The 14,122-nt window shown below is 42.4% G+C and overlaps 2 protein-coding genes across 3 annotated transcripts in view; one reads left to right on the top strand and one right to left on the bottom strand.

The window, feature by feature from the left end:
* Nucleotides 1-2,197: 2,197 nt before the first annotated feature.
* Nucleotides 2,198-9,963, bottom strand: GID8 (GID complex subunit 8 homolog). The gene is made up of 5 exons (XM_065691704.1): nt 9,843-9,963; nt 8,497-8,626; nt 7,157-7,353; nt 6,353-6,550; nt 2,198-6,042 (listed from the first exon to the last, which is right to left on the bottom strand). Exons 2-5 carry the CDS (start codon nt 8,612-8,614, stop codon nt 5,869-5,871), a joined length of 687 nt encoding a protein of 228 aa, XP_065547776.1. The 5' UTR covers nt 8,615-8,626; nt 9,843-9,963; the 3' UTR covers nt 2,198-5,868.
* A 1,423-nt stretch (nt 9,964-11,386) lies between these two features.
* Nucleotides 11,387-14,122, top strand: part of DIDO1 (death inducer-obliterator 1) — a 55,443-nt gene continuing 52,707 nt past the window's right edge. For both annotated transcript variants that reach the window (XM_065691701.1, XM_065691702.1), the window contains exons 1-3: nt 11,387-11,524; nt 13,183-13,318; nt 13,463-13,535. The gene's annotated coding sequence lies outside the window, so the exon portion shown is untranslated. The remainder of the gene's footprint in view (nt 11,525-13,182; nt 13,319-13,462; nt 13,536-14,122) is intronic.

Here is a 14,122-nt window from a genome sequence, read left to right on the forward strand (position 1 = left end):
GCTCCTGCCCAGGCTCACCAAGGTCATACACAACCGTGGGGAAGGTGCCAGCTTCTGGGTACCAAACTGCACCAAGAAGTACAGGATGCAGGTGCAGGGCAGGCATCTCCCCTCTGCTCCTGTAAATGCCCATTGAAATTAAGCCTTTAGCAGACTGACGTTTTACCTAACTCACCCATTCTTCTTCTAAGGTGAATAGCTTGCAGGTCCCTAGCAGTTAGCTACTTAAATCAAGCAGGGTGACTGTATTACAGAGTTGAACTTCAGGGAGTCAAATAGCAAAGAGGTTCCTTACGCCCCATAGAGAACTCCAGGAGGAGAAGGCTGCCAGGGCTGACCAAAGCAAGAATCATACTTTGTCCTTTGCTTCAGCATTTCTTCCTCAGAGAGATCTACCCCAAAAGGCCCTTGGCACAGCCACACAGACCTGCTGCCAGCTGCGAAAACCAGCTACAAGTGGAAACTGAGAGGAACCATGCGTAGTAACCACAGGGCTTAACCTCCATCCAGTAGTAGGCTTTCCGCCCTTTATTTGGACAGGAAACTGGAAACTATAAAGTATTTTTATTCACTCTGCTACTGTGCCCGTTTCCAGAAGAGGGAGCCAAGGCATGGGAAAACGCAGTCAAAAATCAAAGCCATTGTTCAATGGGGGGGGGGGGTTAAACAGTGTGCATGCATAGAGTTAATTCAAGGCAGGAGGGGACATGAGTGCTGATGTAACTACACAAGTGAAATGCACATCATAAGCTCAGAAACGAACTAAAGAAGTCTTGGGCATGGGACAGTAATCACATAGACAACTTACTAACTTGAACCCCTGCATGAGTTACTACTATGCTAAGTCTCACTGCTGTGGGATGCAAGACACAACAGCAGCTGCAAACTTACCAAAATTAGGATGCAGTTTGGAAATCAAGCCCAGTGCAGCTTTCTTTAGCTATTGTACTCTTCAGTTCCTCTCCCTGCACCATTCACTATCACCTCCCCAACTAACAGCTGCTTTAACTAATTTGCTTCTCACATCAGCCGCAAGTTTCACTGTCCAAAATAGCTGCAGTTAAAAAAAGCATTTGAGTCTAGCATCTCTTGCATGCATATAAATAAGAAGTAAAATCACAGATTGCATCATTTTCTGGAAGCAAACCTCCCACGGAGCTGATTAAATGGGAAATGGAAGGAATTAGTTCAGAATCCAGGTGCAAGAACACAATCTCCTACCATTTTTCCTGCGTTCAGCTTAATCTATACGAAGATTCAACCACACGAAAAGATTATTGGGTTAATATATGGGCTGAATTATCACTGGAGCTTATCCACATAATGGTTGTTGTTGAAGATTTTATGAAGCTCAGCTCAAGACCAAATCCTGAAGGGGTGTGAAAGGAGAAAGAGGCTCACATGTTCCCTAAGGGACAAACTGTCTCCTGACAGGCCAGTCCAAGTGCAGCCTGAAAGCCTCCTGCTAACCAAGAGCAGTTTCAATGCGACTTGTCCCGTCTGAAGAAAACAAGTGTGGTTTCTAGGACTAAATAACACAACCTTGCAAAATCACTGCAGACAACTATATGCTGAAAACAAGCAAATGATCAGAGAGGTTCACAAACGGAGACTGCTTTTAAATGAACAGCAGCTCCCACGCAGGAATTCCCCCAAGTGGGTGAGAGGTGGCAGCATATTGTTGGAATCCCCATTTGAAGAATACATCAGTGTGCCCCCCAGAAGAGGTAGTTTGGGTGATCTCACCCTCAATTTAATCATATGAAGGCAAGAGGGGATAGGAAATGAGTAAAAATCACTTCTAGCACTTCAACATGTCCATTGAGAAGCACAAATCCTTTGGAGGCTGCTGTTAATCAGCTTCGTGTTTTGTCCCTGCTCAGCTGAGCACTCGAAGCAGTGAGCTGATGAACTCGACTAGGGATATCGAGCAGGGCTGGGGACACGTTGCCATAAACCCAAGTTGTCCCTTTTCATCAGGAATACGACAGTAGGAACAGATACTGACCAGTAACAGCACTTCTGGATGGAAGAGACACCTGCAGAGCAGGCCAGAGCCCAACCCAACTTGCTAAAGGTAGATTTATGGCAACATATGACTCCATATCCTTTCCTACTTTTTTGAGGCAAGCATCTCCAGGATGCTTTCGGCTGACAGCAGGAGGCCCCATTACCCGTGAAGATAACACACACAGGATCACGCTCCAACTCAATTTAATAAGCTTCTTAACAAACTTGGACAGAAAGTGGTTTGAAATAAGTCGAGCAACACTCATCTACTAGTCAAGGATTCTTTTGAAGTAATGCTTTTAAGCTTATACTCAAGCATACAAAGCAAAGTTTACAAATTAAAACCAGTAAAACCATCCTAGAATAATGTAATGGCTTCCCCCTATATGTACAAGGAGCGGAAAGGAGACAGAATTCTTTCCAGGTAATTTCACACATCTTAAATGCTACATAAGTGCTCTCCACGTTCATTTCAATTTTTCTTTTAGTGTGGGTGGAAGAAGCTGAAAGTGATTCAATGAAATCACCTTACGGAGAGAGCGGTACTTCACCTGGTTTCAAGCAGTGTATGTTTGCCTCTTTGAAAGTCTTGAGAAGAAATGCTTTACTTAAAATGCTGATAGCTTCTGTGCAGCAGCCTCTGTTTTCCAGCTATGTAAAATTACACAGTTTGGTAAGTACTTCTCAGAAAGTATGACCAATCTTCATGGAAACCTATTATATCCCCCCCTTCACTAATGACTCCATTGTACAACAGGAGCAGCCACGGTTTAGATTTGACAGGCAGAACGAGACAAGGCAACAGCAAAGACGACCGTTATTAAGGAGGCGATAGGTTTTGCAAACAGAGATTTGGAGCCTAAACCACACTTGACACAGAGCCTTTCTGCAGTGGCATTTAAGACAGGGTATTTTACAACCCAACTTCTTTGTGTCTTAATGAAAGAAATCATATTTGCTTTGAACAAGAGAAAGGTTGAGGAGGGGGAGGAATGACTGTAGTGTACGATGTTTCATTACCAGGTTTGCCACTGTTGAGTCTGGAACAAATCTTCTTATAAAAGTTATTCTCGTGTTGATCTAAATTAAGTGAAACAAAAGATGGACTTTTTTTACACTAAAGCAAACGGATCCAAGTGGTGTTTAATAGTATTTGTTAAAGTGGTTATCTAACAAAAATGGGTTAGCAAAATCCCATTCATTAGTAGTCACCAAAGAAGACACTTCTCATGCATATGACAAAAGTTCATTCGTGTACTGAGACGTCTGTTTACTGTGTACAATATTTCCATAAATTATAATATGTTTCACAGCCCCTACCATTCAAGAATATTTCAAACAGATTATATATTATATTTGTATATGCAAACTATTTTATATACACTAATATAAAGATCCTTAGAAGTACCAATATCACTACCTTTATGCTTTCTCTAAAATGCATAGCTTTCGAATATTTTCTTGCAGTTACCAAAAACTTTACAGATTAAAGCTGCTTATCAATGTGGCATGTTCATAAAAACAAAGGGAAATAGTTCTATGCTAATTTGATAGTAAACCCCTTAAAAAACAGGTGTCTTTTATAATGGGAAAAAAACCCAAACCCAAAACCAACACCACAAGCTAGTGAGAATTCAAGTAATCTATGCTTAATCTCTGTCCAAAGACTATAAGAAATTAATGCAGTGTTCTAGAAGTACAGTGAACTTCTCAACCGGGACTCTAATACTGCATTTCTCATGGAGAAAAATGCCACAGAAATGCTCCACTTTCCATTTCAACCAGGACAAGCTTTAGATGACATTTACCACCACCACCCGTGTCAGAACAGAGGAAAAGCTGATCAGTTCTATACAAAGAAATTAAGAGCTATTCCAGTTTTGTTTCTGCGGTTTGTTATTAAAGTTGTATTAAACCATACAGTTACTCACAAACTAAAAAGTCATACAGAGTTTTCAGACATCAACCGACTTGAAAAAAGGAAAAAAGAAAATAAACTTCAGAAAATAAAGTAAAACTTAAAAAAAAAAAAAGGGAAAAAATAAAAAACCCAACAAACAAAACAAACCCACAACTGTTAAAAATCTGGTGTTAGAATAATCAGCCTGGGTGAAGGCTGCTGTAGTTGGGGGGCTACTGTCAGCTTCTTCTGTATAAACTTGAAGATCGCCATACCACAAATGCCTCAAAGTGGAGAACAGAATGATCAGTAAGCAATGGGAACGAGTTATTTTGTTATATCCATCATCTAGCTTAACCTTGGCGCTCCACAACTCTAATAGCTGCTTAACAAACAACGGCTTCCCCCCACCCACCCAGAAAACAGCTCCACAAGTAAACAGTGTTCACAGTAATGCAATCAGTAACAGGTTTTGTTAGATCCCGTTAAATCAGGTGTATCTGCAAAGCTTTATACAGTTTAATGCGTAAGTATTCCAGTAAAATTAAGTGAAAACTAAGTTTCATTTCTACAGGGTAATATCTACCATACAAGACTAGATTATGTACAGTATGGGACCGGTGTGACAACTGCCTGTGTTTCATGATGTTAAGCTATTTCACCCATCAGCTCAGTCTTTAACTAAATCTGTAATAACTTGATATACAGACCTAAAAACCTAGAGATTGATTTGGCAAGATTAGTGCTTACTACCACTGGACATACCCCAGTGCTGCAAATCTAAGTCGACCAGAGCATCCCATACCCAGAAGATTACAATTTGTTGACTTGAAAGTCTGGACTTCACATGTAAAACATTAAAACTATAATCCTAAGCGGAATAAGGACAGTCATTAAACAAATACAGGTGAAGATGAACTGCATCTCTTCAGAAAGGTATGGAAGAACTGAAACAAGGAAATTTCTGGTTTTAGACAGCCCTGCTCTGCTCAGCTCAAGGCAAAACCAGCCCAAGTAGCTCTAAAACTACGATTCTTCCTCAGCAAGCATAAAGGCAGATCCTGCGCAAGATGATGCATCAGAGGCTTTAACAAGCACCTCTCCCCTCCACTGGATTTCCTAACACAAGATGTCTTTCAGATTACAAACATCCAGCAGCCTTCAAAGCTTTTGTAGCCTGCTGGAATCAGTACAGTGTCCACAGCTGCAAAGTGTATGTAGTGGGGAAAGGCCCCTGTTAAGAAAAACCCACAAATGCCTCTGGGGGCCATTTTGGTCATTAGTGAAAATGAAGGAAAAGAAACTTCTTTCCAACAATACTCCTCCTGAAAAGATGGGTCACTGATCCATTATGATATAGCTCTCACCATATAAAGCACCAAAAAAGTCAGAAACAAGGAAAACAAAAACAAAATAATTCCTTAAATTATGATTTACAAGTTTGTACACTATTTCCTAAGCAAAACATTGACCTTACTGCAAAGTTTATAGATGAAAACTTGACCAGTTACTTTGAAGGGGAATGTATATCTGGCTATAACTTAAAGGTAGAAAATATTCACTGTTCTATATACACATTTCAAACAGGAGACAGTTAAACTGAACTGAATAGTTGCCAATATAACACCGTGTTAACTCGCTGGCCACTAAACTAGGCATCAGTAGCCAATTAGAAAGTTTGAGTTCTGTACTTCTAAAAATGCTCTTGTTCCTGTCCTGTTCACTTGGTTTTTAAAAAGGTATTATAGTGCATAGCCTAAGTCAGACTTTCAAAGAGATACAGCGCCTTTCAATGCAGTTTTTGCAGCATTTAAAAGGGACTTTTCTCCCTTCAAATTCGATGTTCATTGAAAAATCTGAATTGAGTGCTGTACTGTAGTAAAAATATTTCAGTCACAGACTGATATAAATGTATACTGTGCAGTACTAGGATTGTTTGATGTCCATCTGCACATGTTTTACTTGGGTTCTTCAATCGTCCCCTTGCTGAGGTCTGTCATTTTGGGGTATTTCACTTTCTTCTGGTCCAGCTCATTCTGAGCCCACAGTAGTAGTTTCAGTAATTTTGCCAACTTGGGTGTTGATTCACGATTTTCATAGTCTAGAACAGCTTGATTAACCTCACTCCATACCTGGAAAAGAAATACTAGCGTTCAGTAATAGCTTTTGTATGATTAACACTGCTAATGTCACACAGACATTGCAAAGATCACACCTAGTGTGCTAATTCCTCAGGACAAAGCTCCTCAGACTATGAGCCTGGAGAAATCAAGAGAGCCAAGTAGTTGAACACTTCATGGTTTTTGAATGTTGCTTACGAAATACTTCTGTTCCTTTGTAACCATTAGATCCATTATTTTTCTAAACATATCAACAATATCTGGACATTATTTTCATTACACATTAATAAAAGACATCAATTTCCTTTTGCAAAAGGACTACCTTCTGTCGCTGCATCATGTTAAGCAAGTCTCCAAATGGCGATTCTTCAGGATTATCAAAGGCAAGCAAAGCCAGCGTGCGCTCCATTTCTGTCAGGCATTCCCTGCTCTCCTCCCCTTGCTCTGCTAATTGGGTCTGAGCAAATTCCAGAGCTGCTTCTGTCTCACGCTGCCGAATCAGCTCAATCAAATGCTGCTGCTACATAAGGAAGACACAGCAATATTAGCTAAAGAAATTAAACCTTAATTATGTCAAGGCTGTAATATTGAGACATTAGTGTGAAACCGGAGACAAACACTAATCCATACTTTAACAGTTTGAGGTCAGTTGTTCTTAATGTGCGAAAAAAGCAGCAGCAGTCTCCCAAAAATCTACTCGAAAAGGCAACCTGATGCTTCTGAATAATGTTTTGAACAGAAGCATTACTCAAATGCCCTGGTTTCAGTTGGAATAGAGTTAATTTTCATTTTAGCAGCTGGTACAGGGCTGTGTTTTGGTTTTAGTCTGAGAATAATACTGATAACACACTGCTGTTTCAGTTGTTGCAAAGTAGAGCTACTAAAATTCAAGCTAAGAGTAACTGAAGTTGGTTAAGCCACAGACCATAGCTAGTCGTAAATTTTCATGCTGCTAATTGTATATAAAGGTTCCTGCACCATGCCACAAAGTTTCCTATCGCTACAAAACCATGACAAGAACACTTGAAACTGCACCCGTGTTCAGTCACGCAAATCTCCCAACACGCTGCTAAAGTCTGCACTGCTCTCAGCAAGCTCTAAAACAAAGTTTGCCACCTGTCCTTACCTGCAAATGAAAGTAAAGATATCTGTTTGTATCTAGCAATTCTGGATGGAGGCTGTTTATTAACGCAATGGCTTCTTGGATCTGTCCTTTCAATATCATTTCTCGAATCTTTATTCTTTCATCCAGAGTCTCTAAATCAACACTGGGTTCAATTCCCGACTCCATTCGAAACTTCTCTGCTGCTTCTTTAAAGCCCTCTGAAATAGAAACATTTTACCTATAAAATACATTTCCTTAAACACTTGAATATCAGTTTAAATGAAAAGACTTGAGTACTGCTTGTTCATTTAGGGTTTTTAAAGATTAAATCCAGACTTCTACTAAATTCTTCTCTATTTAAATAAGCATTCATCCAACAGACATCTAACAGGACATATTTAATTCATTCTTAATTCATGTGCCTTCTCTAAAGATGCATGCAACTTGTAATCCCACACCTCTTAACTTGGAAGTTTGCTTTATACTTAGAGCAACGTGCTTATTCCAAAGTGGGATTTCTAAGATTTGGGCAGTTCTGCTTCACCCTCCAGCCCGCATATCTGCTTCCACAGCCCTAGCAGTATTAACAGCAGAACATTGTTTCCTCATACTATAAAGTACTATACAAGTACTATAACTGTACTTTTTAAAACAGCTATTTTACATGCAAAGTCATGTTTCCATATACACAGAAACGATTTACACCACCCACTGAGATGCTCTTCCTTCATCCCAGAGGCTTTACCTACACGCCAGTGTAAACAGGGTGTAGATGGGACACAAATGCCTCCGCCCAGGCAACAGCTTAGTCTCATGGTATGTATCATAATTGCTAAGGACAATTTCTGAGGAGTTTTGATTGTTCTAAGTATAAAGTTAGGCAATCTGCTGTAGGGGTTAATATTTCTGGTCTCAAGCTGTTTTGTCAACAGTGCCCTTTTAAGAGTTTATCTTCTCAACCAGTTAAAACTTGTTTCTGATAGCTCTGTACCGCTTTCAGAGTGTTATTTAACAAATGCAACATACTTTGAAGTCTGTTTTAAGGCACAAAAAAGGACATCGTACAAAACTAGGTTGTGTTTCTTTATAGCATTCCAGAAAACACTTTCTTTTCTGTATCATTTAGCAGAGGAGTTAAGGTTAATGAATGTTAATTTATTACATGGTAACTGCTCAGAACCTAAATTTTGGTCAGTTTACATAAGAGCGGTTGTACATTTCTAAGAGCAGCCAACAGCAATCACCGAGTTCTCAAAGCTCTTAATTTCACTCAGGTGAGTGGTATATTCCAGCCAAAACTGCCTTGATAAAGAAAGTGACATTTGTTCAAGAGCCTCCTAAACATCACTACTCACTGTTACCTGTAACAAGGTAGTTCATGATAAGCCGGTTCATGTCTGCTCTCTGGATATGCAAGTTATTAAGTTTTTCCATCCACTCATCTTTTGTGATTTCATCAGGTTTTTCTGTATAACTCATCCTGGACTCTTACTACAAGAAAAAAAAAGCATCTCATTTAACAGGATTCAAGCAGTAGTGAGTTTAATGTGTGTAAGCACTGTGTTACCACCATCTTTGTATCTTTTTATGAGATCTTCTAAACTAATAAACCAAATGAGAGCCTTTTATCTCAAACCACAATTTCATATGCTCCTCCTCGTCGTTCCCGCACACCTTCACATCTACCAGCCAATCTCTAAAGCTGCTTTCAACAGTCATCAGAATAAAACATTCAAATACCATCTTCTTTTACTTACTCCAAATAAAGCTTGGTTGGAATTCATACAGGACATACAAAATCACTGTGTGAAAAAGTGAATCAAAGAGTTTGACAACTAGCCAGAAAAAAACGGAGCAAACTTCTAAAGCAAAGCCTACGTAAGCAGCATTTGCTTTAAAGTCTTCCCCAAAACTTAACTCAGGGCGGCTCCATACAACGTACAGCTACAAAACTACACATTACATTACCCAATGTACAACTAAAGACTTAACGCTTAGCTTTGCTGTCCCCAGAAGTGCTCCAGTCAATGCTACTATTAAAACGTTACCTCCTAGTATTTCTCTCGACATGTATTTCCCGATTGTAAGCAAAGCGCTTTGCTAAACCCGGCATTTAACCATCGCTACCGCCAAGTCACGATCACGGGGCAGCGAAAGGGGAGGAGAGGCGGCAACAACAACAGCAACAGGCACCGCCACCCCTCGCAGGCAAACACGAGCGGCAGCGCGCCTTCTCATCACCAGCCACTTCCAACAGGTTCTTCCTTCTCTCAGCTACCGCCAAGCCCCCACGGCGCCCAGGGGAACCGGCCGCGGCTGGAGGCACGATCAACCCGGGGCCGGCCGAGGAGCCGACCGGGCCCCGGCTCCGCATTCACACCGCTCCCAACCCGACCACGCCGCAGGGGAACCGGGCTCCCCCCACGACGGGCTCTGGCGGCCCGAAACACAAGGGACGTTCCCCCCGCTGGAGGACCCCGACCTCCCTCCGCCGCCTCGCAACCCCCGGCCCGCCGAGCCGCTGCCCCCAGCCTGGCCCTCCACGGGGCCCAGGACACCGAAGCGCTGGGCCGCGCTCGCCCCAGGCCCAGCGCTTCCCCGCCACCCGCAGCAGCCGGCAGCGGTTTGAACCGCGGGGCCACGGGAAGGGCCCCGGCAGCCCCCGTCCCCCCCGAGGGCAGGCGCGGACCGCCCGGCGCCATCTTACCGAGCGCGCCGCGATGCCGGCTCCGACGCACAAACACGGGGCCTCCACCGCCTCCTCCAGGCCGCTGGCGCGGATCTCGCGAGAGCCGTCCTCTCGGCCAATCAGCAAGAAGATGTAACCATAGAGGCGTCTCCGCGGGATAGATCGTACACCCGTCCGTGCGGATCCACCCCGCCGGCGGTACCATAGAGACGGCACACGGGTGGTGGTGCGCTAGAGCCGCGGCTGTCAGTGGAGGGGCCGAGGCCGGTGGGATGCGGCCGGTGTGGCTGCAGGATGGCAGCAGGATGGCAGCAGGATGGCAGCAGGATGGCAGCAGGATGGGTGCCGTGCCGCTCAGGCGCAGCCGTGCGGCAGCGCTAGCCCACGGGATCGCGGTCACTGGAGGCCGCTGCGCCGCGTGGGGTAGAGGGCCAGGGTTCGTTCCTTACCCGCAACCCCTCGCGGCCGCAGGGCGGGGCCGGGCCTGTGCTGGTTCCACTTGCGGTCATGGCCGCCGGTACCGGGAGCTGCCATGGCTGCTCGGCGGATCACGTCCCTGCCTGACGCGTTGATAATGCCTCTCGCTGGGAGAGCAACACCAACCGGCAGTACCAACCGGGGCAGAAATAGACGGTTTCGTTGGTCTGGTCCCTACTTCGGTGCACCGGCAGCGTGTGTGAGCACCTACACGCACACAGCAGGGTCCTCAGGAGCAGAACAGTTATTCTAGAGCCTTCCTTGGCAAGGGCTGGCCATTTGAGCTGGGGCTGCTGCGACAGAGTTGGCCCTGTCACGACAGTGGGAAGGGAGGAGAGTCTGCTGCAAGTCACAACTAGTTAAGTCCCACCAGTTTCCACACCGATACGAGCTGAAGGCTCTGGTTTGTGATCTCTGACAGAATTCGTCTTGGCTGCTGAGGAGAGTTAATAAACTGACTATGGTTATGGTTTGTGACTAAAAGCACTCCACAGCGAACAAGAACGCACTTCCGTTTGTGTGTTAACACGGACAGTGAGCTGAAGATGTACAACTTTCATTTTGCAAATGAAACTGCTCATAAAAATGTAATTTTACTTAGATAATAATTTTAAATCAGAAACTCATTTCTATTGGCTGTGCTTCAGCTTTGCCCTTTCCACTCATTTTCCACTCTTGTTTTTGTAACTGCCCAATAAAGCGCAGCCAAAACAAAGCGAGTCAAACTCAATTTTATTACAGTTGTTCTTAGATTGAAACCAAGAAAATCCACAATGAAATGACTTTATTATTTTCATTTACCTCCCCAAGCAAAGCACCAAGTTTATAAACAACACAGAACGTTGGTCAAAGGACTTCGAATATTTAGTAATAGATGCTATTAGTTGTGACAAAGCAAGCTACAGCTGGCAAGTATCCCTGTTGATTGGAGAGGGCTCTTCCTCAGGCTTTACCCTAAAAGCTAATCTCAATTTGACTTGTTGGGAAACATAAATGTTCAAGCCCTATTTTGGAACCAGTGGGCTTGTAAATCTTGCTTTGGCTTAGTCCGGTTCTTGTTAGCTCCTCCCTAAAAGGTGGAGTTTCTCACGAGACTTCCGTAAAGAGGGAGAGAGGGTAAAGGTGCTCTTCTCTAGGAGGGGGTTCCTGACTTGTCAATAGAGGGAGACATACCCCTAACAAGAGAGGAAGCAACCATTCGTAGCCACAATTGCTGTTTACAGGTAAAGAATAAAGAATAGGTATCATTGTTTTCTAGTAAGTAGAATAATGTAGTGAATAAGTACGGTAAAAATGTATGAGCTGCTGTTTGGTTTCATGTTTGACTGTGAGGTGCTGGCACATGGTTTTCCAGAGGCTGAGAAGTCCAACCAACTGCAACAGAGGTTTCCTTTTACTCCTTTGTTGTTCCTGAACTAAAGAAGAGGAAGAATGGGCTGAAAGCAGCTCATGAGTTGTGGGTTTGCTTGTCATGAAGTATAGTTTGGTTTGTTATTTGGGGTTTTCTTTGTATTTGTAGGAGTTGGCATTTCTTATGACCATAATGTTAACAAAAATAAGTTTGCAGTGTTTCTGAGCAGAGTATTATGGCCAGCTGCATGCTCTTCTTTTCCTTTAATATGCTGTCCCTAGTTTTTTGATGCTTCTGTTAACATCAAACCTTCTTGGAAACGGGCTTTTCATTTGAGAGAAAGGGAGTTATAACCACTTCAGTCGCAACAACCACACTGAATGTTACTATAGTAGCATTTTCTTACTGAGCCTGAAAACAAAGTGACTTTCTAATGCATGAATTGTTTTTATGCAGTTAAATACTACTAAATAGTACTGCTGGTAGTGACGCCTTTTTTTTTGATGGCATCATTAGCCCAATGTGTTAAAATCCTAAGTATAGTAAAAAACCTTCTAGAACTGTTATTCCTTTGTCTTGATACAGGCCTTTTGTTTCTTTACTAATGCTCTGGGTGTAATGAAATCTCTGCATGTTTGGGGGATTGAGCAGTATTCTTAAGTAATAAATGACACATTTACACAACTCCTGATAGAAAGCTGCCTTGAGACCTTCTGTATTTCCCTCTTTTTAACTTGTATGTCAGTAAATAAATGTTTGATCATTCCATGTGTAATACCCATGGCTGTCTTTAATGAAGACGGATGCTTTTGTTCCCTCTGCTTCATAACTTGGAATACTTAAGGATTTGGAAATACCAATCTTGCATGACTTTTCTTTGTTAAGATTTACAAAATTAAGAAGGGAGTAGGTAGATACAAAGCTGTGCAACAATTCCTGCATTATTCCCTCTTTTCCTAGCACTAGCACCTGATTCTGTTAAAAACCCCTCACATTCTCCCCAGATTTGGAACCAAATCTGTCTTTTATTACGTGGCGAAAACCTTGCAGGATATTTCTGTGAGTACAAAGTTGGATTAAAATGTCTGGAAATAAACTACTTTGTTCTCAGGAAATTCTCCTATGGTTTCAATATGCCACAATCCTGTAAGAATCTTACAATAATGAGGGCAGGAATAACATGAAAAGTGGTATTTTTGGGTAAGACTACAAAATCAAGATGAAAAGAAATATAACTACTGTAATTCAGTGCAATTTGTAGGATTTTTACATGAGTTAGGATTTGATAAACCCTAATCTCAAAATGCCATTTTGATGGTGATGTTTGGAGTTGAGTGAATTTCAACCCAAGATCAGTAATTCCTGGAGCACTCGCAAAAAACCCTGCAAAAAAAGGCACAGGGGGCAAGCGGAGTTTACCTAGAACTGGAGGTAAAATATCTGTGCAAGTTTCTGTCTGCTGGTAGGGCATTGCTTTATTTCTGTGAATATGATAAACCCTCAGTAAAGTAATTCTCTGTGTTCATTCAGTCTTTATGACAAATGAAATATCAGGAGCCTTGGAGAATCAAGGACCCAGAAGATACACTACTTCAACATCTAACATACCTATTTTGAGTGCTGTGCTGAACTCCAGGGACAGAGGCCTTTTTCCATAAAAAAAGAGGTAAAGCTGAGGCACAAAAACCAGAAATTGGTCTCTTCTGACCTAAATGATTGATTATCTGTTAAAAAAAAAAAACAGAGATGGAGGGAAGAGAACTTGCTCATTTGTTTCCCTCTTCCTACTCTTTTCATGGGCTGTCTCTAGTTTTACCTGGCTACTGAAACTTGCTCACGAGAACATTCAGTGAGGAAGAATTGAGAGAAGGGATGAACGTAAAGTAAGTATTATGTTGAAGGGGTTTGCATCTTCAAAAACTGGAGATGGTTGCTGTCTTGGTGAAGGGAAAGGTGGGTGAGAGAGCAGAAATGACATCCCAGATCTAAGGGGACCATCTCTTTGAAGGAAAGCTAGTGCTGAGGGATTTATTGATACCTCAGCATAAGCTTTTGCCGTGTTTAAGGAGAGGTGGACAAGGTGCTTATTAGACTTTTTTTAGAAGCTGATTGATAGTCATTAACCTCTGTTAGGATTTCCCAGCAGTGTTTTCAGTTCAAACCAGTTACAGACTATCATCATGTTATATGCGAGGAGGCCTAAACCAAGATAAAAGCTACTTCTGCTTTGCTGCCAGGACAGTGCAGATTCAGAACAGTAACCCAGGAGTAAACTTCCTAAATTAAGGGAAACGAGGCTTTTACAGGGAAAAAAAATGGGAAGGGAAAAAACTTGAGGTGCTAATGGTACCCTTAGCAGGTGTTTAGTCAGGAAAGGTAGATAACTCTGACTTGGTCTTGAAATTGTAATGTGGTTTGGATGGTATTCACTGGGTGTGCAAAGTGAATCAGAATTATGTTAAGATGGTGT

Source organism: Lathamus discolor, chromosome 11 (genome assembly GCF_037157495.1).
Source record: "Lathamus discolor isolate bLatDis1 chromosome 11, bLatDis1.hap1, whole genome shotgun sequence".
In the NCBI taxonomy this organism is placed as follows: Eukaryota; Metazoa; Chordata; class Aves; order Psittaciformes; family Psittacidae; genus Lathamus; species Lathamus discolor.